Source organism: Alnus glutinosa, chromosome 2, assembly GCF_958979055.1.
Source record: "Alnus glutinosa chromosome 2, dhAlnGlut1.1, whole genome shotgun sequence".
Classification (NCBI taxonomy): Eukaryota; Viridiplantae; Streptophyta; class Magnoliopsida; order Fagales; family Betulaceae; genus Alnus; species Alnus glutinosa.
In genome coordinates this window covers 2,617,718-2,643,105 of record NC_084887.1, presented here as the reverse complement: position 1 = coordinate 2,643,105, position 25,388 = coordinate 2,617,718, and the positions used below count along the sequence as shown (strand labels likewise).

The window sequence follows — 25,388 nt, the reverse complement described above, 5'->3', positions numbered from 1 at the left end:
TTGATTTTTTTTTTATTCGAGGAAGCTTCCTGGAACACTGAAGAAAGCAAAATTCTAGAAGGCTATGGAAACTAACGGCAATTCATATATATATGTAGCAAAACAGATCTTCATAGTTTGACCATCATGTTTACATATGATGTAACAAGAAGGATGTCAAGGCCCAGTTACACAAATCTCAGCATGAGAACAGTGAATTTCCTCTTACACATCATGTTTGTATACAATATTTATAGATCTTGTTGTGCTTCTTGAAAGGGTTGATGGATCGTTTGGGGCTCGTACTCCTTGTCTTGCCTTAAACCGCCATCTAGGGCAGCCAATTCTCTTGGCGTCTGTGCGAAGAAATTTTAGGACCGTATTATTTATTTGGCACAAATTCTTTTATGATATGCTTAACTGTACTGGTATACATGTATTAGATTTATGGCTTATTGTAAGGTTGTTTAGTTGTGTTTGTTCCGCTGTAAATTGCCCTCCCCTCTTCCCCTGTTGTTTGCTTAGAAAAAAAAATTTACAAGATTTATAGATTAACATTTTCCTAAGGTGATTCTTCATCTTGTGCTCCGAGGATCAGGTTCTTTTCAAATTATTTGTCCGAATGTAAAAGAATTCGTATAAGTGACTGTGAAAAATCATTTACATCTGACCGGATAAGTGATTGGACAACCCAATTTTTATTTGGTCAGGTGAGTTTTATAAGTGGATCTCATAATCACTTGTCCGAATTCCCTCAAATTCAAGCAAATAATTTGAGAGGATGTTAATCCGTACTTTGAATAAACTGCCCTAATTCCTTTCATAGTTTCCAGGTGTAACGAAGAAATAGTGCCCCTTGGCCTGTGATTATTCTTCCATAGTTCAATGCGAGTTTGGCTTGCCTTATGTGAAAATCACTGAATATCCTCATGTACAGAAATAAACAATAGAGATTGCTTCCAATGAAAAAATAATTAGAATTTTTTTTGCAATCTTGCAATCTTTACCGTTTATTTTGCCCAAGAGATCTCAGGTGATTTTTTCACCGGAGACAAGCCAAACTCAATGCAAAAAGGGGGAAAAAATAATAAAAAATAAATAATTTTGACATTACTTCCATGGGAACCTCCATAATTTGGCAAATATGCATAGCAGCTATCACAAGACTTTCGTAGCCTCAGTTTAAAATTTTAATGCAGAAATTACAGGCTTCTGCTTTATGACGAGGAGCCCCTCTAAAAGAGGACCACTTCGTGTATCTACCCCTGTTGGATAAACCTTAGACCTACACTTCAATTTTATGTGACAAATCAAGATAATCTAGCATGATCAATACGTTTTTATTACATTAATCAACCAATAAATACAATTTACAAACCCTCCCAACAGTCTCAACTATAAGCATTTACAATCTACATGTCTGGAATGGCTTCATGTTGGTCATACTCGCCCCAAAAACCTTTCCATAATGTAAGATTGCACTGTCCAGGTTCTACCTTCCCGACATTAGATTGACCATAGCTTGATTATTGTAGAAGGAGCCGACATCCCAATCCTCTGTTGTGGATGAAAGTGTCATCAGGGCAACCACTATAGATCTCATACTCGGACGTATTTGCGGATTTTCGTGTGTGCACGCATTGGCAAGCATGGTGACCTGCAACGAAACACCTCCATAGCTTAATTTATTGGAATTGAAATCATAAAACATGTAATAATAGGTTTTTGTATTAAGTTGTTTCACCTTCCAGACAGAGTCAAATGGGTAGTCATCCCCAAGATGAGGGTCAACTAGTTTGCGTAGGTGTTCTTTAGGCTCAGGCTGATTAAGAACATCCTCAAACTGTGAAACACAGAAAATGTAGTAAATATATGTTCAAGGTTACTTTCCGAGAAACAATCTATAAGTGGTAGCAGATGGGAGGAATGTTGGAATTCGCAGCACACGCACAAGAAAAATATCATGACACAAGAATTTAACGTGGTTTGGTAAGATTGCCTACGTTCACAGGCAGCAATAACGACGTTTCTTCTTTACTAGCTAGGACTCATAATCTTGAGAGGATACAAAATCCTACCAAAAAGGCATTAGGATTTTCAATCCTAAAACCACTACTACTCCAACAAGGAAGCCTAATAAGTTTCATATCAAGTTGATTGGCTCAGAACAGAACAGAAAAAGGATTTTATTTTCTGGGGCGGGGGGGCGGGGCGGGGCGTGACGGTAATTAAAGGGATGGCAAGAAACTTACTAAACCAATGAGGCCCTTAGATTCGGAAGGAGAATCATTAGCCCTGACCACAGCCTCCTTGGCAGAAATAAGTTCAAAAAGGACAACTCCGAAAGCAAATACATCTACTTTGGTAGAAACATCTCCATATTTCGCATATCTGCACACAAAAGGTAAAATTTAATCCAATTTTTATACAGACAAAAACATAACTAAAGTTTTTTCCTCCCAGTTAGGAAGGAGTCCATGGGTGATGAATACTGAGTAGCAAACTCATCTGTGTGAAACCCACTCCCAAGGAGAACATCAGCAGCTGGAAGGAGAAAACATCACAAGTACTCCAGCATACAAAATTCCCAGAAAAAGAAAAAAATGCAAATCCCGGAACCTAAAACCCTATTCATAGGTCCTCCCAAAAGAAGGACCTCTCAATTTTCTGATGGTAGCTTCCAGGTGCCATAAAGCACTAGTGAAATTCAACAAATGAGCTGGCCCAAACAATCTCACAGATACATATATATCTAATAACGTTGGACATCACTTATCAATTACACACAATCTCTAAATCCCTAGATCGTTAATTTCTAGACTGGGTCACAACTGCTAATAACATCTGGGTAGCTACTCATTGAGGTTATATATGATCCTTTTAGCAACTTGTGTCCTCCTAAACACCTCAAATCCATCTCTCATAGCTGAATTCACTGCTCCCTTAATGATTTTACAAATAAAATTCAACTTACTCAGGTGGCATGTATCCAAATGTTCCCACAAGACGTGTGGGGAGTGATGTACTTCCAACTTCAGTCAGTTTAGTTAATCCAAAATCTGCAACCTGCAATGCAAGTATTTTAGTACAACAATGTGAACAGACTTTTGAAGATCCATAACAACAACAGCAGTCCTAATGCAACCTTTCCACGGAAGTTCTTGTCTATCAATATATTTGCTGATTTAATATCACGATGGATATAAACAGGAACAGTATGCTCATGGATATATTCAAGACCTCTGGCGGAATCAAGGGCAATTTGCACCCTAGCAGACCATGGCAGTGGGTCCCTCCCTGGAAACATGTAAACATAATTATGATATGGCCATTGATCCGAATGTGACATCAGTTACAAAGATCCTCAACATGCAAACATAATCTCACCTGATGAGCCACGCAAATGCTGGCTTAAGTTGCCATTCTCAATAAATTCATAGACTAGGAAAAGAGAATCCTCAACGCAGTATCCAATCAAGCGCACCTGAAGTGATTGTTAGTGAGTGATATGTAGGGTACCGAAGATAGAAAATTATCACACATCTTAAAGGCCTGTCTATGCTACATAGAAAAGCACATTTACTTTATTACTTGTATTAAATACACAGCTGACTCATAAAAAAACCTCCCAGTAGAACATTATTACTGTTTTTTTGGATATTGTATGACCTCAAAAAACCACAACTGCACATAAACAACTTGCCCTTGTGCCTGCTATCATTTTGATTCTTGTGCCAGACCAAATTTTCCGAAAATAACATAAAGGTGTTGGTCAATAAAATTTTGCCGTTTATTCTGTAATTATTTTGTAATTATAGTTGTCTTATAAGGTTGATTAGGTTGCTTTATTAGGTTGATTATAGTTGCCTTGTTAGGCTGATATAGTTGCCTTATTAGGTTTATTACTTTCTATAATTGCTGATATTCAACATTGTAATTACGGCTTTCTCTTCCATAAATATGAGAACCCTCACAAAGAGAGGTATTCAGTCCAATTGACATGGTATCAGAGCCTAGGTTTACCAACAAGTTTCAGGCCCAACAATCCGCTGGAGAAACTGGTTCTCTGCTCCGACCCAAGGCCCGATGTGTGAGGGGGAGATTGTTGGGGTTATCCCACATCGGTTGTGGAAGGGGTTGGTGGTCAATTTATAAGTAAGCCTCACCTCATGAGCTAGCTTTTGGAGTTGAAAGAGGCCCAAGACTACCTAACACTTGTATCAGAGCCTAATTACCTAAATTAGGGTTCTTTTTTTTGGTGGGTTCTCACCGGCGTTAGTCGTTTCTGGTAATCCTGTGTGGATTCCCTTGGTGGTCGGCATCTTCATGGGCAGGGTTGACACTTCTGGTGGGTTCTAAACAGCGTCGGCCATTTCTGATTATTCTGGGTGGATAATCCTGGTGGTTGGCTTCTTCAAGGGGAGCGTCGGCAGTTTTCTGGTGGGTTCTAAACGGCGTCGGCCGTTTCTGATTATCCTGGGTGGATAATCTTGGTGGTCGGCATCTTCAAAGGGAGAGTTGGTAGTTTCGGTCTTGTGCTGTTCAGGTCAACACGTTCGTGTGCTCTGTTGGGTGGTTCTCGGGTGCGGACGTTCAATTGGTCACGATTCTAATCTTGGAGTCTTGCACGTGTGGGACTACAAGTGGGAATTTGTGAAACATTGGTGCGTTTCACGAGTGAGTTGTGTCACCGGATTTTCAGGAAATTCTTGGAGGTTCGGGTGGTTCAGAGGTTCGGGTGAATCAGGTCTTGTATTTTCTGATTTAATTTTATTTGGTTTAATCATGTCTTCTAGTGATTCTTTTGGGGTGCGTTTTACAAGCAAAAATTACTCTGTTTGGGAATTCCAATTTCGCTTATTTGTTATGGGGAAAGAATTGTGGGGCCAAATTGATGGAAGTGATCCTGAGCCTAAGGAGTTGACCAAGTGGAAGGTCAATGATGCATGTGTAATGTCCTGAATTTTAGGATCTGTTGATCCTCTTATTGTGCTCAATTTAAGGGCATATGAGACTGCGAAGACTATGTGGGAGTACTTGCTGAAGGTTTATCACCAGGATAATACCGCACGTCAATTTCAGTTGGAATATGAGATTGCTAGTTTCACTCAAGGCAATCTCTTCATTCAGGAGTATTTCTCGGGTTTTCAGAATTTATGGGGAGAATTTTCTGATATGGTTTATGCAAAGGTACCTGCTGCATCTATCCCAGCTATTCAGGTTGTTCACGAGCAGAGCAAGAGAGATCAATTTCTGATGAAACTGAGTCCTGAATTTGAGATTACTCGCTCAAATTTAATGAATTGGGATCCTTCACCATCTTTGGATGTTTGCTTTGGAGAATTACTTCATGAGGAGCAGCGTCTTCTGTCACAGGCTGCAATGCAGCTAGAGGCGAACCCGAATCCAGTTGCCTATGCAGCTTACGAGAAAGGGAAGGGTAAGGATACATGCAAGATCCAGTGTTTCGGCTGCAAGGAGTATGGTCACTTTGCTGTCAACTGTGCAAAGAAAGTTTGCAACTACTGTAAGAAACGAGGCCACTTTATCAAAGACTGTCCCACTCGGCCTCCACCTCGCCATGCTATTGCTAATCAGGATACAGTGACACCTTGTTCTGCTCCAGGGATGTCCTCAACTTCTTCAGTAGCCGGATCCTCTAGTCTTACCCCTGAGATGGTCCAGTAGATAATTATGTCAGCTTTTTCAGCCTTAGGACTTCAAGGTAATACTTCACATAACTCCTGGCTTATTGATTTTGCTGCATCCAATCATATGACTAAATCCTCAGATGCGTTGTGCAATGTTCGTCCATATCATGGTTCATCTCAAATACAAGTAGCTAATAGGAGTCATTTAGCTATTAATGAACTAGGTGATATCAATCCGTCATTCAAAGATATTTATGTTTCTCCTAGATTGTCTAATAATCTTCTTTCAGTTGGTCAGTTGGTTGAAGAAAACTATGATGTCCATTTTTCTCGTGATGGTTGTCTTGTGCAGGATCAGGTGTCAGGGAACGATACTCGCAAAGGGGCTTAAAGTTGGCAGACTCTTTCCTCTGCAATTTTCTATTCCTCGTAGTTTATCTTTGGCTTGTGTAACAGTTAATAATTTGAGTGAAGTATGGCATAAACGTTTGGGCCATCCAAACTCTATTATTTTGACTCGTATGTTAAATTCTGGTTTGTTACACAATAAAGAAAATGTTTCTAAACACTTGTCATTTGATTGTTCTGTTTGCAAACTTGGTAAGAGTAAGACTCTTTCGTTTCCTTCTCATGATAGTCGTGCTGCTAAATGCTTTGAGATTGTGCATACTGATGTGTGGGGTATGTCTTCTGTCGTTTCTCATGCTCGATATAAATATTTTGTGACGTTCATCGATGATTTCAGTCGATATACTTGGTTCTATTTTCTTCGGGCAAGATCTGAGGTTCTATCTGGTTTTCAGAACTTTGTTGCATATATTGAAAATCAATTTTCTACATGTATTAAGATGTTGATGTCTGATTTTGGTGGAGAATACATGTCCTACGAGTTTCATGATTTCTTACATCGCAAAGGAATTGTGTTTCAACGTTCTTGTCCTTATACTCTTCAGCAAAATGGGGTGGCGGAACGAAAGAACCGACACCTCTTAGATGTTGTGCGCACTTTATTGCTTGAATCGTCTGTTCCTTCTAAATTCTGGGTCGAGGCATTATCTACTGCAGTTTACTTAATTAATAGACTGCCCTCTCAGGTCTTGAATTTTGATTCTCCATACTATCGTTTGTACCATCAGCATCCTAGCTATCTTAATCTGCATACTTTTGGAAGTGTTTGCTTTGTTCATTTACCTCCTCATGAACGTCACAAACTCTCTGCTCAGTCTGTTAAATGTGCCTTTATGGGTTATAGTATTTCTCACAAAGGTTATGTTTGCTATGATTCTTGTGCTAACAAATTTCGTCTATCTCGTAATGTTGTTTTCTTTGAGAATCAATATTTCTTTTATACACATGGTGAGTCTTTGCCTGAGATTAGTTTCTTTTCTCATTTTGATGAATTGTCACCTCTTCCTAACCGGTTCAAACCCGAACTTGTGTATACTCGCCGTCGCCCAACTTTGCCCCTTCCCGAGACTGACCCTTCATCTGAGACTGCTCTGACAACTTCTCTTGAGATTGAACTGACATCCGAGACAGATCCAATAAATTCTTCCATGCCTCCTGAGCCTGGTCCTCGACGATCTACCCGGGTATCCCATCCTCTTGCGCGGTATGGTGATTATGACACTTTTTTTAATACTACTTTGTCGTCTATTTCCATTCCTACATGCTTTTCAGAGGCTGTTAAATATAAGTGTTGGCGAAAAGCAATGGATGAAGAACTTTAGGCTCTCCAGGACAATCATACATGGGATGTGGTTCCTTGTCCCGCTACTGTTAAAAACATTGGTTGTAAATGGGTTTTCTCGGTTAAGCTTCGCTCTGATGGGACTCTGGACAGGTATAAGGCACGTTTAGTTGCACTTGGAAACATGCAAGAATATGGAGTGGACTATGAGGAGACATTTGCTCTGTTAGCAAAGATGACTACAGTGCGTATGATTATTTCTATTGCCGCCTCCCAAGGCTGGCCTCTTCACCAAATGGACGTAAAAAATGCTTTTCTTCATGGAGATCTGATAAGCGTTGAATGTTTACATTCAATGCCCCTTAATTTACATATGTTAAACCCTAGTTTGTGTTGTTAAATAACGTGTTAGTATGTTTTAGTGTTTCATCTCTTTTTTTAGGTCTTAATTGAAAAACAAGAAAAAATCAACAAATTAAGCCTAATGAAGATATATGAAGATCAAGGGTTCCTGCCTAGAAGAAGAAAATCGATCAAGTATATTCGATCGATCGAAATTACATTGAGTAAAACAATCGATCGATCGAAATGTCGATCGATCGAAATCTACAAGGCAAAACAATTCGATCGATCGACTTCGGATATTTCAGAAAGATCTTCTGATGTCGGCAGCTTTTTGTGTGGCTCAAAATCATCCTCAAGTTGTGCGGTTCTAAACAGAAGTTGTCACCATTATTTTGTACGGTTGAGAGTGAGTGTTAGAGCTAAGTTTGTTGTACCAAATCCTCTATAAATAGAGGATGGACGTATGGGTTAAAGAGATAGCTAGTTTTAGTTGATAAATTGTATTTTTAGTTTTTGTGCATCCAAGTGATGCACTCTTTTCTTCATATTTTCCAGAGAGCTATTTTCAAGGTATGTTTGTGCTGTAGCTTAGTCTAAATTCGTTTTTATAGTAAAGTGAAGTTGGAGTTTAATTCATTCAAGTGTTCTTACTATTTTCTTTATATTTCCAGCACTTCTTTCTTCTTCTTCCTTTTGTTTTTGTGTTATTTTATGTTGAAAACAATTCTGGAATTCTTAGATTCCAGAGCCCATAGCTTGTTCTTTAATGTTCTACTTAGAATTTCTTTTCTTTAAAGCTTGTTCTTGAGTATCTTTTTAGTTGTTAAAGTAGATTCAATAATCAAAGTTAGTAGATTTTACATCTTATTAGTGTGGGTTGTAGTTTTTATATCCTCTAGAGTAATGGGTTCTTCTTCTTCTATAAGAGAATTCCATAACTCCATGAGTGGCTAATTTAGTTGTAGGGTGTTGATAAACTCTCTCTAAAGGCCATGGGGTAGATTGTGTTGTTCTTGGATTTCTATATAAGTGTGATGATTACATAACCTAAGAATGGTTGTGTAATGGTGCTTATGACATAATTTATGTGAATTTGATAAACTCATGCTAGGGAACACATATCTCTCCACACTCTTTTTAGTTTAATTATTGCTTAATTGTTTTTCCATTCTAGTGTAAGTGTAGGTGGAGATTATGTGTTGAACTAAGATGGTTTATGCTTTTTCCATGAATGTGTATGCTTATTAATAGACCTTATAATCCATACTAGGAAGCATGAATCATTCAACCCTAGACTTGTGTTGAATGACTTGTGTATGAATAGATGGTTTATCATTGTCATTAACTAAAGTAATTTCATATTGAGGTCGTCGTGTGATTGACAATCATTACGCGCTCGTATTGCATTTGTGAAAGAAATCCGAGAGGAATACAATATACCATGTGCTTAAGGATTGAGTGAAATCAATGCCCTACACTTTCTTTATTTTTAGACTTTTCATTTTTACTTGTTTAAATTAGTGTTAGAACAAAACAAATCATCTTTTTCATAATTAAATTAGGTAACGTTTTAGGTACTTCATAAATTAAACAACCTTCCAATCCTTGTGGTACGATACCCTCCTTAGTACTATACTACAAAGTCTCGTACTATTGCGAGTGGTTAAAAATATTAAAATCCACGTAGTTGTGAAAACCGATTAAGTGTAAAACCAAATTCCTATTTTTAAATCATCGGTTGGATCGCTACCAAGATCTTAAAGATAACTCCTCCTCCGGGTTTATTTTCTTCTCTATCTTCCGCTGTGTGTAAGTTAAAGCGGTCTCTCTCTATGGCTTAAAGCAGGCTCTTCGGGCGTGGTTTGAAAAATTCAGGTCTACTTTGCTTCGCCTATCTTTTGTTCAAAGCCAATATGATTCTTCTTTGTTTCAATGCAAGACTCCAGCTGGTCTTGTTTTCTTACTTGTATATGTGGATGATATTGTTATTATTGGCACTGACTCCATTTTGATTGGCAACCTCAAGCAGAATCTTCAGGCTTCTTTTCATATGAAAAATCTTGGTCCTCTTACGTATTTTTTGGGTTTGGAAGTGCACACGGATTCTTCAGGTATATTCTTGAATCAACGGAAATATACCCAAGATTTGATTGGGCTAGTAGTTCTTTAGGATTCATCACCAGTGGATACTCCTATGGAGGTCAATTTGAAACATCGACGGGAGGAGGGTGATCTTCTTGCTGATCCCACTATATACCGACAGTTAGTAGGGAGCTTGAACTATTTGATTATTACTCGGCCTGATATTTCCTTCGTTGTCCAACAGGTTAGCCAGTTTATGCAAACTCCACGCCATCTTCATTTAGCCGTTGTTCGCCGTATTATTCGATATCTTAGAGGGTCACCTGGTCATGGGTTATTCTTTTTGGCTGGCTCTCCGCTTAGCCTTGTTGCTTATAGTGATGCAGATTGGGCCGGATGTCTTGATACTCGGTGGTCTGTCATAGGTCGGTGCATGTTTCTCGGTAATTCTTTGATCTCTTGGAAAAGTAAGAAACAAGCTCGTGTTTCTAAATCCTCTATTGAATCCGAATATCAGGCCATGTTTGCTGCTTGTTCTGAGATTCTTTGGCTTCATGGGCTTCTCGCTGAGCTTGGTTTTTCTCAATCTGATACTACTCCTCTTCAAGATGATAATACTAGTGCCATTCAGATTGCTGCTAATCCTGTTTACCATGAGCGAACTAAGCATATTGAAGTGGACTGTCATTCTATTCGGGAAGCCATGGACAATCGTGTTATTTCTCTTCCTCATGTTTCTACTGATCTTCAGATTGCTGACGTCTTCACCAAGGCTATGATACGACAGCGCCATCAGTTTCTTATGGGCAAATTGATGCTTCTTGATCGACCAGCATCAATTTGAAGGGGGATGTTAGTCAATAATATTTTGCCGTTTATTCTGTAATTATTTTGTAATTATAGTTGCCTTATTAGGTTGATTAGGTTGCTTTATTAGGTTGATTATAGTTGCCTTGTTAGGTTGATATAGTTGCCTTATTAGGTTTATTACTTTCTGTAATTGCTGATATTCAGCATTGTAATTACGGCTTTCTCTTCTATAAATATGAGAACCCTCACAAAGAGAGGTATTCAGTCCAATTGACAAAAGGGTACTTTTTAAAGTGCATATAAACCTCTGATACCTCACAATAAGGTCCTACTTGCAACCCAAGCTGTGATGCCACAAGTATAATGGAGTCAATTATTCTCTTGTTATTGTTATTTTTTGGTTGATATTTAGGAGTTGATGGCATTCATGATGGGATAAATGGCATAGCCGACCCTTGAGGGATATATAGAGTGAGCTCGCCTGTGTGTGTGTGTGTGTGTGTACAGACAAAATAATGATGTAAAGGGGCCGGCTAGTGCAATATGGATATCTCTGCACAGATAAGCATACACCATAGGCTTTGGTCAAGTGATTAAGTACTAAACAGTAATCATATTATTGTTGGGAGAGCAAGTATATTACCAGGTTCAAGTGATGAACACGTGTTAAAACCTTTAATTCAGCAAGAAATTCTTTGGATGCTTGCATATCCATCTTCTTGATTGCAGCTTTCTACAGACAAGAGTGATGAGGGAGGGGGGCTGTTATGAAAGTGAAAACTGATATAAACATTAAAACAAGATGGTATGGCCAAAAGCTGGTATGCTTGCTTAGCCATCCATATAAAGTATTAACAGATGCAACATGTAAAGTAGACATACAAGATGTTCATGAATGTGCATTTCATCTTTAACATGAGCAAAGCATAAATATTGTCACTAAGTTGATTAATTTCTCATACACTTCTAATCAACCAGATTGGGTGCTGAACCCTATTCAACAAGCCCCATAGAACCAATTGAAGCTGACTTTAGAAATTCAATATTTACCATTGCTGTCCAGCTTGACTACCATACTTAGGAAGTCCCTTTTTGACCAACCTCCTCATCATTCCCCAATTTAGAGTAGCTTAAATTACCAATAAAGGAATCATAGATAAACACATTCAGCCAAGAAAACATAAGTGGCATGAAGTCATGTTACCTATTCAGCTATGCAATTCGCAAGTCTCACCTTTGAACCTTTATATATGCTAAAATAAGTTTGTTCTCAATAACATCTTAATTTATTAAAAATCAAAGTTCTAACCATCTCCAATCTAAAAGGATCACCATAATTTTCCTATTTGAAATCGGTTCCTAGAAGGTTTCTCATCAAATGGGGTGAAAGACTGCAAATATTCAATGAAGAGGGACTACCATATATAAACCTGCATGACTACAACACTTATTATATTATCCAGGCATAACAAAATCAGCCATGTAGAGGGAGTAGCATATCACTTAAAAAAAGAAAAACATTCTTGACCAAGAAAATCAGAAAGTTGCAGAGCCAACTACATATTTAATGTGCAAATCTGCCATGCACTGATTCATTTGCAAGCCACCTATGATGAATAAAAATACATATGGCTACATACCTCGCCTCTCAGCTCTGCATAATAAACAGCCCCAAAACCACCTTGACCAATCTTATTAGCCATACTGAAGTTATCAGTAGCTGTAGCAAGTTCTTCATATGAGAACTCTACTGATTTGTCCACAGTTATGCCTGTAAGACCTGGAGCTGGACCACCACCAGCACCAGTTACTTCTTTCTCGAAGCTACTTCCAAGCCCTAAATAGAGGAAAAACCCATAAGTGAAATCATGTCTAATCTCCCATTAGAAAAAAAAGAGGCAAACATCCATACAATTTCATTCGTTCTATCAGTCACAATGATTCTTTATAAACAGTTCAAAGCAATCAGTGGAGCTGCTTAAATGGGATTTCCAAGGTCAATTTGCAGACTATGTTGCAGAAAACAAGGATAGATCAGAGTACTGACACTAGTGAGAATTTCAAGTAGCAAACTCTCCAAACAAAATCAACAATCACATTATTGTGGGGGAGGCGGCGGCGCATCTCTTAGGAATGTGACTTATGATGATCAAATAAAATTGTCATCTCATTTAAATGAGGTTTCTAGCGTTTACATTAAGAGGTGAATCAAGTTTAAAGATACTTTTTGAGACCAGTAGATCCATTAAAGATACTTTTTGAGACCAGTAGATCCATGAAGCACTCATTCACTGACAAATATCTATAATGGGTTCAGAACAAAGTATATATACCATGCTCATTCTGAGCAGATAGATCCTCAGATAGCGCTAAGAGCGACTGTGCCTCCACCTTCTCCTTTCGGTAATATCCAAGATATATACAAGCTGCAATGAACAGCACACCAGCTACTCCTCCTATAGCTATGCCAGCAATAACTCCGCCCGCTAATCCTGCTTGTAGTTAAGCAAATATTAAGCTCAAAAGTAGCATCAACTTTCCACTTTATCATCACATAATTGTCTCTGAATATCAAAGTAAACATAATCATTGTAAAACCAACTGTAGGAGAAGGCCAAACCGCTTTTGCTGCAAAATGGAGAAAAACAAAACAAAGCTTGTAAATATGAGAAAACGTACAATAGGTTTTAAGAAGAAACAGATGTAACTTCATTTAATATGAAGACTAAATTTATAGAAGCTACCTTGATGCCAGAGGTGGATAAGTATCATTTTGATCTGCAAATAAAAAGAAAAAAAAAATTCAAGTTAATGGAAACTCATACCCCCAGAAACTACATTTCAACGAAAAAAAAAGGAATACTCCTGATGCCTGAAATTCATTGGTAATATTGCCTTTTTCTTTCTGGTAAGCATGCTATTGCATAACTTGTGTGGCCCACTTGGAGCAATAGAGAAAGGAAACTGCTCAATGTTTTTCATAGCATTTGGAATTGGACACATGTGCATCATGAAAAAAAAAAAAAGGAGAAAAGGAATCACTACCAGTATCACCAAAGTGAAAGTGACGGTAGAATAATGGCGAAGGGGGGGATGAGGAGTTGGCAAACGAGGTTTCATGTTGGTTTGACAGATACTGTTTAGGCTAGATGTGCTTCTGACATTTTAGAAATTCATGTACCTATTGCGCTTGGAGTCTTGGAGAAGACATAACTTGTAGCGTTGTGTTATATTTTACAGGCCTTGCAACTTAAGATTCAATGTGTTCCACTTTCACTCTTGTGCTTCCATTGGAAGAAATTTTGAGTTTTATACCATAGTATTAATAATCTATCCCACTTCAGGGAGGCCCATTGATTTAGTTATCACTTCAGTGGCTCAACCCAGTTCCCAAAATACCCATTGCTCCATTGCCAAAGTCTAAAGTAATAGCATGCAATCTCCAATCGCTTAACTAGACTTTGCACTTATCCTTTTATCTATAGATAACAAAGGAACATGTTCATTCCCAATTACCCAAATTGAGTATCTAGGCTCATCCAGCAGCCCTTAGTAACACTATCTAAGTTGAGTTTATAATGGATTCAACAAATTGGATATTTACTTTTTAAGCTCAATTACAATTTACCTCTTGTGGTTAAGCCTAACTACACTTGCCTTTCTTACTTTACAAAAATTGAAAAAAGATAATGTGCATCTAGAGTGTTGCATAAATGATAATGTGGCAATACTCGATCGGTTCACCAAAATATGTTAATTTTATCCAAATTATGAGGTTAGTGTAAATTTTCAAAATCAGGAAGATAAATTATAAGTAGTCTGAACCACAGATAAACTATAATTTACCCTTAAATTTTAAGGTAAAAAATTCTTGTATGCAAGTTTGTAGGCATAATAATACCTTCCAACCCTAAAGATCCATGAATCATTAGTCCTACATAAGTCTTTACTTAATCCTGCAAGAAATCAAATTCTCATCTACTGTTTGCTATTCTAACACATCTGTGAATTCAATAAATTAAATTAACAAAACCCCAACTCACATATCTGCATAAAATTTCGTGAACTCAAAGCATAACGAAATTTGTCACCTTTGCCTGGAATATACACCAAACCACTCCCTTGGCTGAAATCCACACCCGGGTTGTAACTCTGCAGCAACGTCGTAGAATTAAAGCCCGTCTCCGCCGCAACCTTTTCGACAGTCTCATTCGGCCGAAGCGGATAAGTAATAAACAGCCCGTATTCCCTCGAAACCGAGCTGCTCCCACACGAACATGTCACCGGAACCTTCAACCTCGTATTCACATCGGGTATCATATTGGGGTCAAAGCTATTATTCGTCTGCAACGACTGGTACGTGGTCAGATTCGCGTAGTACGTCTGCGCCACCGTCGTGTACGTGTCCCCGGTCCTAACCGTGTAATCAAACACGTAACCCAGATACTCATCATTGATGCAATTACATGGGAATGGAACATTGATTCTTATATCCTGTCCAACACTGTCTTTGTTGGGTATCTTCTGCTTGTTGTAGCTTACAATCGTATCAGGTGTAATATTAAGGTCAGATTGCATAACCTCAGCTATGAATGTGAGATTTGAGAACTGCCACACGTAGTATGAAGCTAAAGCTAAACCACATCCTTTGCTACATTTGGATTCGGCTATGGAACAAAAAACAGACAACAATACCAAAAAGCCCAACTTGGATTTCATTGGGATTGGGAAATTGGAAACTGGTTTCTGATTTGTTAGCAAAATCAAGAACTGGGTATTTGTTGATTGGGGAAGACACAGAGGAGTTAGATTGACTATGCTCGATGATGCTGACCGTTGACTACGTTCGTTTTGGGTTTGAAAACGCACATATGCGTGTTGGCTGGAGATGACGTGGAGGACTGTTGTTGGCTGAGGACTGTTGCTTCTGATAGCCGACATGGTTAAGGTTAAACAGAGCCGACCAGCAGAGTAATGCATGCACTAATTTCTCATTTTCATCAATATCCAAATGATTTGCCAAATTATTGTAAAATAAAAGGGGAGTGATTCTTGCGATCCCTTTGCACAACGAACGTGGGCACTCTCACAAGACACATTGGAGTTTTTCAATGCAAGGGAAGGAGGAATGGAGACACTTTATTTCAAAATAGAACGAAAGGGACATAAATCTTATAACATAACATAAAATACAAGTATCTTAATGTTACGAAAATTTATTCATAACATGATAGATTAGGTAGGAGTAGTAATTCGTGTTCGCATGTCAGATCCAGATCGTATCAAGATATATATATATAAGACCATATAGGTCAAATTCTTAAACCATAACCCTCGAATTTTGTATTAAATTCGTGTGTGAATTTGTGAGTCATGTAAGAATTGTCTGTTATTATGTTGTATATCGGGTTCGAGTCGTGTCAAAATATGCGTATAAAACTATATAACTCAACCCTAACCCGATCTATTTAATTAAATGGGTTAGATTCATTAATTTGGACATCTTTCAAACTCACATTTGAAAAAATATATATATATTTTTGATTATTTTATTAACTTTCTAGTATTTTTAAATAGACACTTATAATAAGATAAAATAGAAAATACCCGATTAATAATAGGACATAAATTTTCTATAAACCGGTTTGTAGAAAATTTTATACAATCCACGTATAAGAGTGACATGTGTCCTTTAAACGTGTGAGAAGCACATGTATTTTTATTAATGCTATTAAAACATTTGTTTCTCACATGTCAATGGACACATGTCACTCTTATATGTAGGTTGTATAAAATTCCCTACAAACCGGTTGGTAGGAAATTTCTATCCTTAATAATAAATCTAATAAAACTAATCACATCCTAAATGATAACTAAAAATACTTCATTACAAATTCTAATCCCCTCCTAATTCCTGTAACAATTTCACCCTGTTTTGAATAAACCTTGTCCCCAAGGTCCTAGAAAGACTCTTCATTCCTAGTGGCAGCTGAGGGTTGCTGCCTTCACAATTTTGATGAGTCACCTCTGAGACATGAAGAAATGATAAAACAAAAATGAAGTAAACAAATCCCAACAATCTTATTCTTGTACCCCAGTAGCTTTGGGTGTTGATAGGGTTGAAATAATATGCTTTTGTGGGTGTTTTAGATGATTGTTTTTCTAGTGGGGATTGGAGTGGGAATATGATTGGTTGTGAAAAATGAAAATGGTGCTTCAACCTGGTGGAATGAGTCTTGGGTGCTTTTGAATGTGATGTCGGTAAGGGTCATTCCATTGTATCTTGCTGTTTATAATGTTGGGCTTTATGGGTTTACAGGCGGATGAGAATGTCGTTATTTATAATATTCATATTGAGATTCGCATTTTGCGCATGACCATTCCTGGCCCATGGGGAAGGCGGCGAGTCACCCGAGAGTTGGCTTCGGCCACATCTAGGGGTGGCTCGCAGGCCAACCCCCTCCCCAAAGGGATAGGCATCTCCAAAAATTCTCATTTTTTTTATTTTTTTTTTAAATAAAAAATAAAATTTGAAGTTTTTAAATTTTTTAAAACGTCGTCGTTTTACCTGATGTATCAATGCCTATGTGGATAAACAGTGACTTACCCTAACGGATGTTGGAAAAATCACGGAAGAGCAGATTTCAAATCCGCAACAAACTTAAGTAGTCAAATTTTATTTTTAAAAAGTGAGGGACTGATTTCAAATCGCACGTTAAAAGTCAGAAATTAAACATTCCCTATTTTTTAAATCCAACATGATATATACCCAGTTGCATCCAAGATATTGATAACAGACATACTGATTTCAAATTTCATACCCCACAGACTACGTACTAGTGAGAATCAAATTGATACAAGTAATATCTCATGCTGCCAAAGAAATTAACAAAACTTCTTAATTCCCTAGTCAAGTAATCATGTATTCATCATGTTAAGCCCACCAATGAAATACGAATCAGAATTTAAAATCAACAGAATGCTCAAAAATAACATAGCAAAATATTGGATAGTATATATATATATATATATATATATATATATATATATATATATATATATATATATATATATATATATATATATATATTAAAAATTCATGACAGTAAACACATAAATTTGGCTTACAAGAAATCTATCCCTCCTTCGGACTTACGTTTTGAAATAATATTTTTTGATTATTATATTAACTTTTTAGTATCTTTAAATAGACATTTACAATAAGATAAGATAAGATAAAAAAAAAAAAAATGTCAACTAATGATAAATCTAATAAGACTAAATCTTAGTCCTAATTGATAACCAATAATCCTTATTAACTAAAATTCTAATCCCCTCCGTAACGCTCAATCATCCAATTCCAACCAAAAAAATTCGGTTATGGAACCGCCCAATTCAAGCCCGAGGTGGAGACGTAAAGAGAATGGAACTGCCTTGTATGATGTGGGGTATTTTTGACAACCTTCTCAGCAATCTTCTTTGAACGTTGAAAACATCATTATTTTACTTATAAAAAAAGAAAAAGAAAACATCATTATTCAGTTAAGAGTAAATTAAGCAATATCAGGCTCGTTTGACATTGCCTTTTAGTTTTAGATGAACCGGGTTTAACCCGGCAATCCGAGTTGAAGATGGGCCATGGGTCGAGTTGATGGACCAGATTAATTGGATTCGTGGAACGCACATAGAGGACGCGCTTGGCAAGGACGGGTTGGGATAGTTGTCAGAGTGTGGGCGCATGAAAATGACATGCAGAAGCATGTATCGCCGCATGGGAGAAAGTAGAAACTATCAACGCGTGGAAGCACGTGATGCTTAGGGACGACGCGTGGCTAGAGTTAGCAGAACACTCTGGACGTGCATGAGGGCCCGTGGCAGCTCGTACAAGTGTGACCTTGGCGGATCTATCGAATAACGCGACCACCAAGGTGATTGAACGACCGTTGGTGATAGGCCTTCCATAGATCGACATATTTGTTCCTTGCAACACATGATTCTAGTTTTAGATTTCCAAAATCTGGTTTGAGGGAGGCTGGGAAGAGACTCACAACAATGGCGGTGGCGTGTGGCACAAGTGAATGTCAGCTAGATCGTTGGAGAACACACTTAAGAAGATGCCAGGAAAACGTCAAAAAAATTTATTGGAGGATAAAAAAAGTGGCTTTGATATCATATAAAAATATATGATGGGATGATACGAAAGAGAGAATAGAGAGCGGAAGTGAAAAGAGAAACAATAAAGTATTTGGGCTACATCTTGTATATTGAAGTATAAGTTGACGTGCTACAAAAGTTTATATTTATAGACATGTTAGAAGCGGTGAACAAAAAATCCTAAGCTAAGTAAGGTAGGGAATGAACTTACAATGAAAGTTAATAACATAAAATATTCTAACAACCTTTATGTCACGTGATAATAAAAAAGTGAATAACACTTTCTAAAAAGTATTCATTGTTTTGTCTACGTATATTCAAGTCATGGTTTTTGGTCTAAAAATAAAAGAAAAATATTATTTAGTAGATTATTATATGATCATAATATGACTGATCGAGATGATTATGGTGCAAATCAACTCTTAATTTTTCTTTTTACAAGTACTTACTATTCAAAGATTAATTTTCATTGCCATGCACGTAATATCAATTATATAACAATCATATAAAAATATATTAAATAGCATTTCTCAAAACAAAAATTCCCTTATCCATAGTTTTTGGTCTTCCAAATAGGTTATAAAAAAAATAAAAAAATAAAAAAGTAAATCAGTTACTCAAAATTAAAGCATAACGAAATTTGTCACCTTTGCCTGGAATATACACCAAACCACTCCCTTGGCTGAAATCCGCGCCCGGGTTGTAACTCTGCAGCAACGTCGTATTAAGGCCCGTCTCCGCCGCAACCGATTCCACAGTGTCATTCGGCCGAAGCGGGTACGTAATAAACAGCCCGTATTCCGTCGAAACAGAGCTGCTCCCACACGAACATGTCACCGGCACCTTCAAAATCGCACCCACGGCTATATTAGTGGCGTCATAGCTATTATTCGCCTGCAACGACTCGGACGTGGTCAGATTCGCGTAGTACGTCTCCGCCACCGTCACGTACGTGTCCCCGGCGATAGCCGTGTAATCAAACACGTGACCCAGATACTCTCCATTGATGCAGTTGCACGGGAAAGGAACATTGATTCTTATATCCTTCTGAACGCTGTCTTTGTTGGGTATCTTCTGCTTGTTGTAGCTTACGATTGTATCAGGGTCAGATTGCAGAACCTTCGCTATGAAGGTGAGATTTGAGTCCTCCCACACGTAGTATGAAGCTAAAGCTAAATCACATTCTTTGCTACATTTGGATTCGGCTATGGAACAGAAAACAGAGACCAAGACCGAAATCAAAATCCCCAACATGGGTTTCATTGGATTGGGAGATTGGAAACTGGGTTCTGAAATGGGGGCAAAATCAAGGACTGGGTCGATCTTTTATGGTGATTGGACGGGGAAGACAAAGAGAAATTACATTTGAATATGCTTGATGATGTTGAACGTTGACTGGCTGAGTTTTGGTGGTTTGAAAAGATAAGCTGGAGATGACGTGGAGGACTGTTGTTGGCTGAGGACAGTTGCCTCTGATAGCAGAGACGTTTGTCGTTGGCTAAGGTTAAACAAAGTTGAACTGTGTCTGTATCTGATTGTCGTTTTTAAATGTCTGGTTGTCGTTTTTAAGTGTCTGAGCCGGCCTGAGAGAGGAATGCACTTATTTCTTATTTTCATCATATATCCAACACGTGGCAGTTTCAATTTGAAAGAAGAAATTGGGTTTTTAATAAAATTATTAAAAAAAAATATGAGCTTCTTCTTATATGCTTAAAGAATACATAACGGTAAATACATAAAAGTTTTATCGGTTGAATTGAGAGAAATTTTTTCAATCTAATTTAGAGGAAATATAAACTTTAGAGAAATTTTTAATATAAAAAACTTTATATTTCCTCCTCCATTCCTCTAGCATTTATTTGAAACAATATTTAAATAATTTTTCTTTTCTCTATCTTTCCCTAATATTTAATTTAAATAATATTTAAGTGGTATACAAAAAGGATGAGGGAGCATTTAAATGGGGAAGAAAAATTGATTTAGTTCTATAAATTGAGAAAAAGTTATAGGAAAGCTGCTGCTACTGCTCTAACATCTCTTTATATAACCAATGAAAAATGTTTGATTTTATTTTCTTGTACATTTTTTTTCTATCTGCATACAAGAGATGTGCAAATTTATCATTGAATCTATAAGACCACGCGTGGGTTTCACATGTTCAAATGGTAGATTTCTAAAAGATACGTGCAAAAAATGACACCAAACATTTCTTCTGACCAATTTAGTGAGTGAGCTTGGCTTGGATTAAGAGCTAAATATTTCATAACAAAACACAAGAAGACATTTCTCATAATAAGAAAAGAGACTGTCTCAATACCAATGGACCCAATTTCACCTAAAAAAACCCCATCTTGATTAGGGCTTTCTTTTTATTATTATTTTTTGGATCACATGAGCTATATGATTAGGAATATATATATTTGTTATGATTGTATGGACCAATTAGATAGACACCTACGTCAAGGTGGTGGACTAGAAATGGTCATCATTCTCAACCGCGTCCAAAGATTCTCCATGTGAAGTTTTGCCTAATTATTATTATTTTTTAGGACTTGGCCAAAATCCATTAGAAAATTAATATTATCATTATCAGTTGTTTAAGTAGTTCATATACGGTAACGCTTAACAATATCATCATTCATTTTAGTTCACATTAATCCAAATGAGCATTCGATGTTATGAAAAAATAATGTGCATATATATTTGTCTCCAGCTAGTTTTATTGATTCAATTTTATACTCCATTTGCTTCGACGTATAATGTTTTCCGTCGTAAAATATTTTCAACGACATCATTTTTCAGAAAAAATGATTTCCTTAAAAAAAATTTATGGGGTTTGACTCGTACGAAAAAATCACCAACAGCGAAAAATCACTAGTGATGAGATTCCGTCACTGGCCGATAGGATTTCGGCCACTTTCATCGGATTTATGCTATTGTTGCTAGATTACAGCGATGAAAGCCGGAATTGGCGGCAATGGCCAGATTCCGGCGATCAAGTTTCATCGGAATCTGGCTTAATATGGTCGGATTCTGGAGAAACTAGCCATATTTCGACCAATTTAGGCGGAATCCGGTGATGGTGGTCGGCTGTCGCCGGATTCAGGCGGGCCAGTGCTAGATTCTGGTGACGGTCGTTGTCGGCAAAATCCGATGATGAGATACCAAAATTTGAGGACTTTCAGCGGTAAATTCGGTCTACTAACAAACTCCAATGTCGGCGACGGCGGATTCCCACAAACGTGCCTGGAAGAATAAAGATTTTAAATTCACAAAACGATTTACGGTTTTTAAAACCATAAATCGTTTTTCAAAAATTAAAGAGGTTTTTTTACGGTCAAACTGAAAATGATTTCCGTTGATCATTATTTTCAGTTGCACTAAACACCGGAAAATACAGAAAATATTTTACGCTTACCTAGATTTCAGTTCTATTTGTTAATGCTTTTTTAGAGGGTTTTTATTTATTTATTTTGTTTTGGATTTTGAGTTATTTATTAATATTTTCTTAGCATTTGGTGATTTGGTGAGCACTGTTCACTTTCATCAAATATTTCAAAAATTTGGTGAGTGAGATGCAAAGCCTTTTAAACTCATTTCATTTTGGTTATTTTTTAGCTAGTAGATGAGAGTACTCCTAATTAAAGAGTTGTTTTAGGATAATTAGACCAAAATTTAGTTAAGAAGTATTTTTATGTTTTTGGCCCATTTAGAGTGTTTTAGGGCCTTACCTTAACATTAGTGTTCTAGTTAGAAAATGTTCAATTGGACTATTCTGGACTAATCCTCAAAAAATAATGCATATAGACTTTTGTATGTTTCCGCATTTATAATTAACAAAGGCATTTAAACTCATCAATTTAATTAATGTTTAATAAGTGCAATGGTGTTTCCATTTAAAGTAACGTCTGGAACTTCTTTCTTTCTTTTATTTTTTATTTTTTATCTTAAATTTGATGTGCCTTTTAAAATTATCATTTACCTTGAGATTGATCATTATTAGATTTTAATCAAATGATAGTTTTAAAAGTATCACTAACTTTGGAAGGATAAAAAGATGGTTCATAGCATTACTCTTCTATTTATGACTTTTTGAGCGTCTCTAGGGCTTGAAATATGTTACATGCATATCACTTTTTTAAATCAACCATTAGATCTGTAGGACCCACATGTGAATTTTTGTGGGTCCTATGAATCCAATTGTTGATTTAAAAAAGTAATGTACAAAAGATGTACAAGTGATGTTCAAAAGTCATTTCTCCTAGGGCTTTTGGATTAACTGATTTCGCTTAAATGCTGTAGAAATAAATAAATAGCACCTTTATTTTATTTTATTTTTTTAAGGGTCAGATTTAATTTTATTTTCTCTCTTTTTCATGGAACACTTAAAATTAAATATGAATCGTTGAAAAAACTATAATATAGATGATTTTTTATTTATTTATTTAATTTTTTAAGGGTAAGATTTTATTTTGTTTTCTCTCTTTTTCATGGAACACTTAAATTAAATATGGACCCTTAAAAAACTATAACATATATATATATACACACACACATGCACATACACACACCAAATCAGTAGGGCCAAAACTAGTACCCCACATCTGTATCTATATATGGGACACAGACTAATTATTTGCAATTTTAAGGGAATCTGGATTTTCAGCAAATGTGAAAAAACGCTCATAATTGAGGCTCACATGCTCCGGTACGTAGGCGGATACCCAAGATATGTTAGGATAGATAGGCCCCATAAGAGCTGTCTCACATTTGTTGTACGGGTTGCCAGAAAAAGCCCTTGTAGGGACTCACTTACCCTAATAGGTGTGCGGGCTATACCTAAGATCTATTCGGACAAATGGACTCCATAAAAACTCTCTCACATTTACTATCCAAATTGCTAGAGATTTCTATCCATCTCAAGGCCGTTAGTGATAAATTTAGAGATCGGGGGAAAACTGCTAGAAACATTTAGAATAGCCACTTGTATAGCTTAAATAATGTTTTTCACTTGTTCTGCCGTTCTGGTAGCTTGCATCTGCCAAGACAACCCAAATGCCTTGCCAGAAACCATCAAACCTAAAAGTTTAAGCGTACACATATACAGCAGATGCAAGATCTGAGAGCAAGGAGGCTGGTAGCTCAACAATGATGTTCCAATGGGAATAATGGGCTGGACCAATTCCTTGATGATGAAAGAAATGGGTAGGCCCAAGGTCCAGTGTTGCAATTGATTAGCCCATAAATCACAGGGATTACTAGGACTTTAAGGACAAGATCCATTCAAAAGGGGGAGGAATGTTACTGATAGAATTATGAGAAGATAGGCTTAGATGTTGGGTTAAATGTAGGACATTATTCCTAAAAAAGAAAAAAAAGTAAGAGTTTATTTTACATTGATTAATAGTGGTTTTAAGATTTGTTTTCATCATTTTAGGATTGGGATTAGTTCATATCATAATTATCTTAAAATTAGATTTATCATTAGTTTGAATGTTATCTATCTATTCTATTGTAAGTCTTACAAACCGTTGAATTTTAATAAGAGTAATTCTACATACTACACTTCCATCTTATTTCTATTTCACTGGGCTGAAGTGGTGTCTATCAGTTATTAGATCAGTCATTTGTTAAAAAAATAAAAAATCAAATGGCTGATGAGCACTGTCATATCAGCTCATGCAATGAGATGGGTGAGATGAAGGTGTACATTAGTCATTGAATCAGTCATTGTGAAAAAAAAAAAAAAAAAAAAAATTCAATGGCTGATGAGTACTACCATATCAACTCAATGAGATGTGAGTAAGATGAATGTGTAGTAATAAAGGCATGCATTGATTTATTTTCCAAACACGTGTTTGAATGAGGCATGGGTTCCCTTTAAGAATTTTTAAATTTATTCCGTTTACGTGCTTGAGAGATCAACCACGTAACAAGATAATATTTTGTTTTCGAAAAATTGTTATTTAACTTTGAGTTGTATTTACTTAAAGGATAGTTATATTTCACAATATTGGAAATTTATTTTTAGGGTTTATGAAGGTTATTAATGATACTCTATATGCAGAAAATATGTTGCAATTAACCCACCATATTACTCAAGATATAAACATGGTCATATATTGAACCAGTTAGTGGCTAAACCTAGTTTTGTGAAGGGTTGACTCACATCAGTTCCTCAACCTGAGCCCAAAAAATTATAAAACTTGCCAAAACGACAAAAAAGTGTAGTAAGTGGGTTGACTCACTCCATTCCCAAGCTTCATCCACGACCAAAAAAAAACATTATTAATGTATGAGTCATATGGTCCATATGGACAAAGTTAATAATTTGTTCAACATCTCACTCAAGTCCTTTTTAGACAAGAACCACATTAAAGTAAAAGATGCCTATCAGGTCTAATGGACTCGATGCCACACCCAACCTTACTACACTGAAAAATGGATTACTTTTTCCTCCCACAAATTCTTGGAAAATTTGACTATTTTTTTCCCCTCACAAATATATCTTTGGAAAAAATAGTGTTTTTTCCTCCCAATTAAATTATCTTTTGAAGGGCTTTTTCTTTCGCTTCACCTCTCTCCTTCTTTGAATACATATGCGTCCATTTAGGTTTACAGTTTCAAAACGTGCGATTTGAAAACACGGTTAAGCGTTTGGTAAAATCGCAATTTAA

General features: G+C 36.7%; 1 protein-coding gene across 1 annotated transcript; it reads right to left on the bottom strand.

Moving 5' to 3' along the window:
• Window positions 1-1,064: 1,064 nt before the first annotated feature.
• On the bottom strand, window positions 1,065-20,046 carry LOC133860674 (lysM domain receptor-like kinase 3). Its single transcript, XM_062296250.1, has 13 exons — window positions 19,831-20,046; window positions 14,649-15,138; window positions 13,302-13,335; window positions 13,178-13,185; window positions 12,891-13,049; window positions 12,198-12,394; window positions 11,201-11,290; window positions 3,367-3,463; window positions 3,125-3,276; window positions 2,954-3,045; window positions 2,232-2,370; window positions 1,724-1,822; window positions 1,065-1,636 (listed from the first exon to the last, which is right to left on the bottom strand). The coding sequence occupies exons 1-13, from the start codon at window positions 19,972-19,974 to the stop codon at window positions 1,472-1,474; spliced, it is 1,866 nt and encodes a 621-aa protein (XP_062152234.1). The 5' UTR covers window positions 19,975-20,046; the 3' UTR covers window positions 1,065-1,471.
• Between the last annotated feature and the right edge of the window lie 5,342 nt (window positions 20,047-25,388).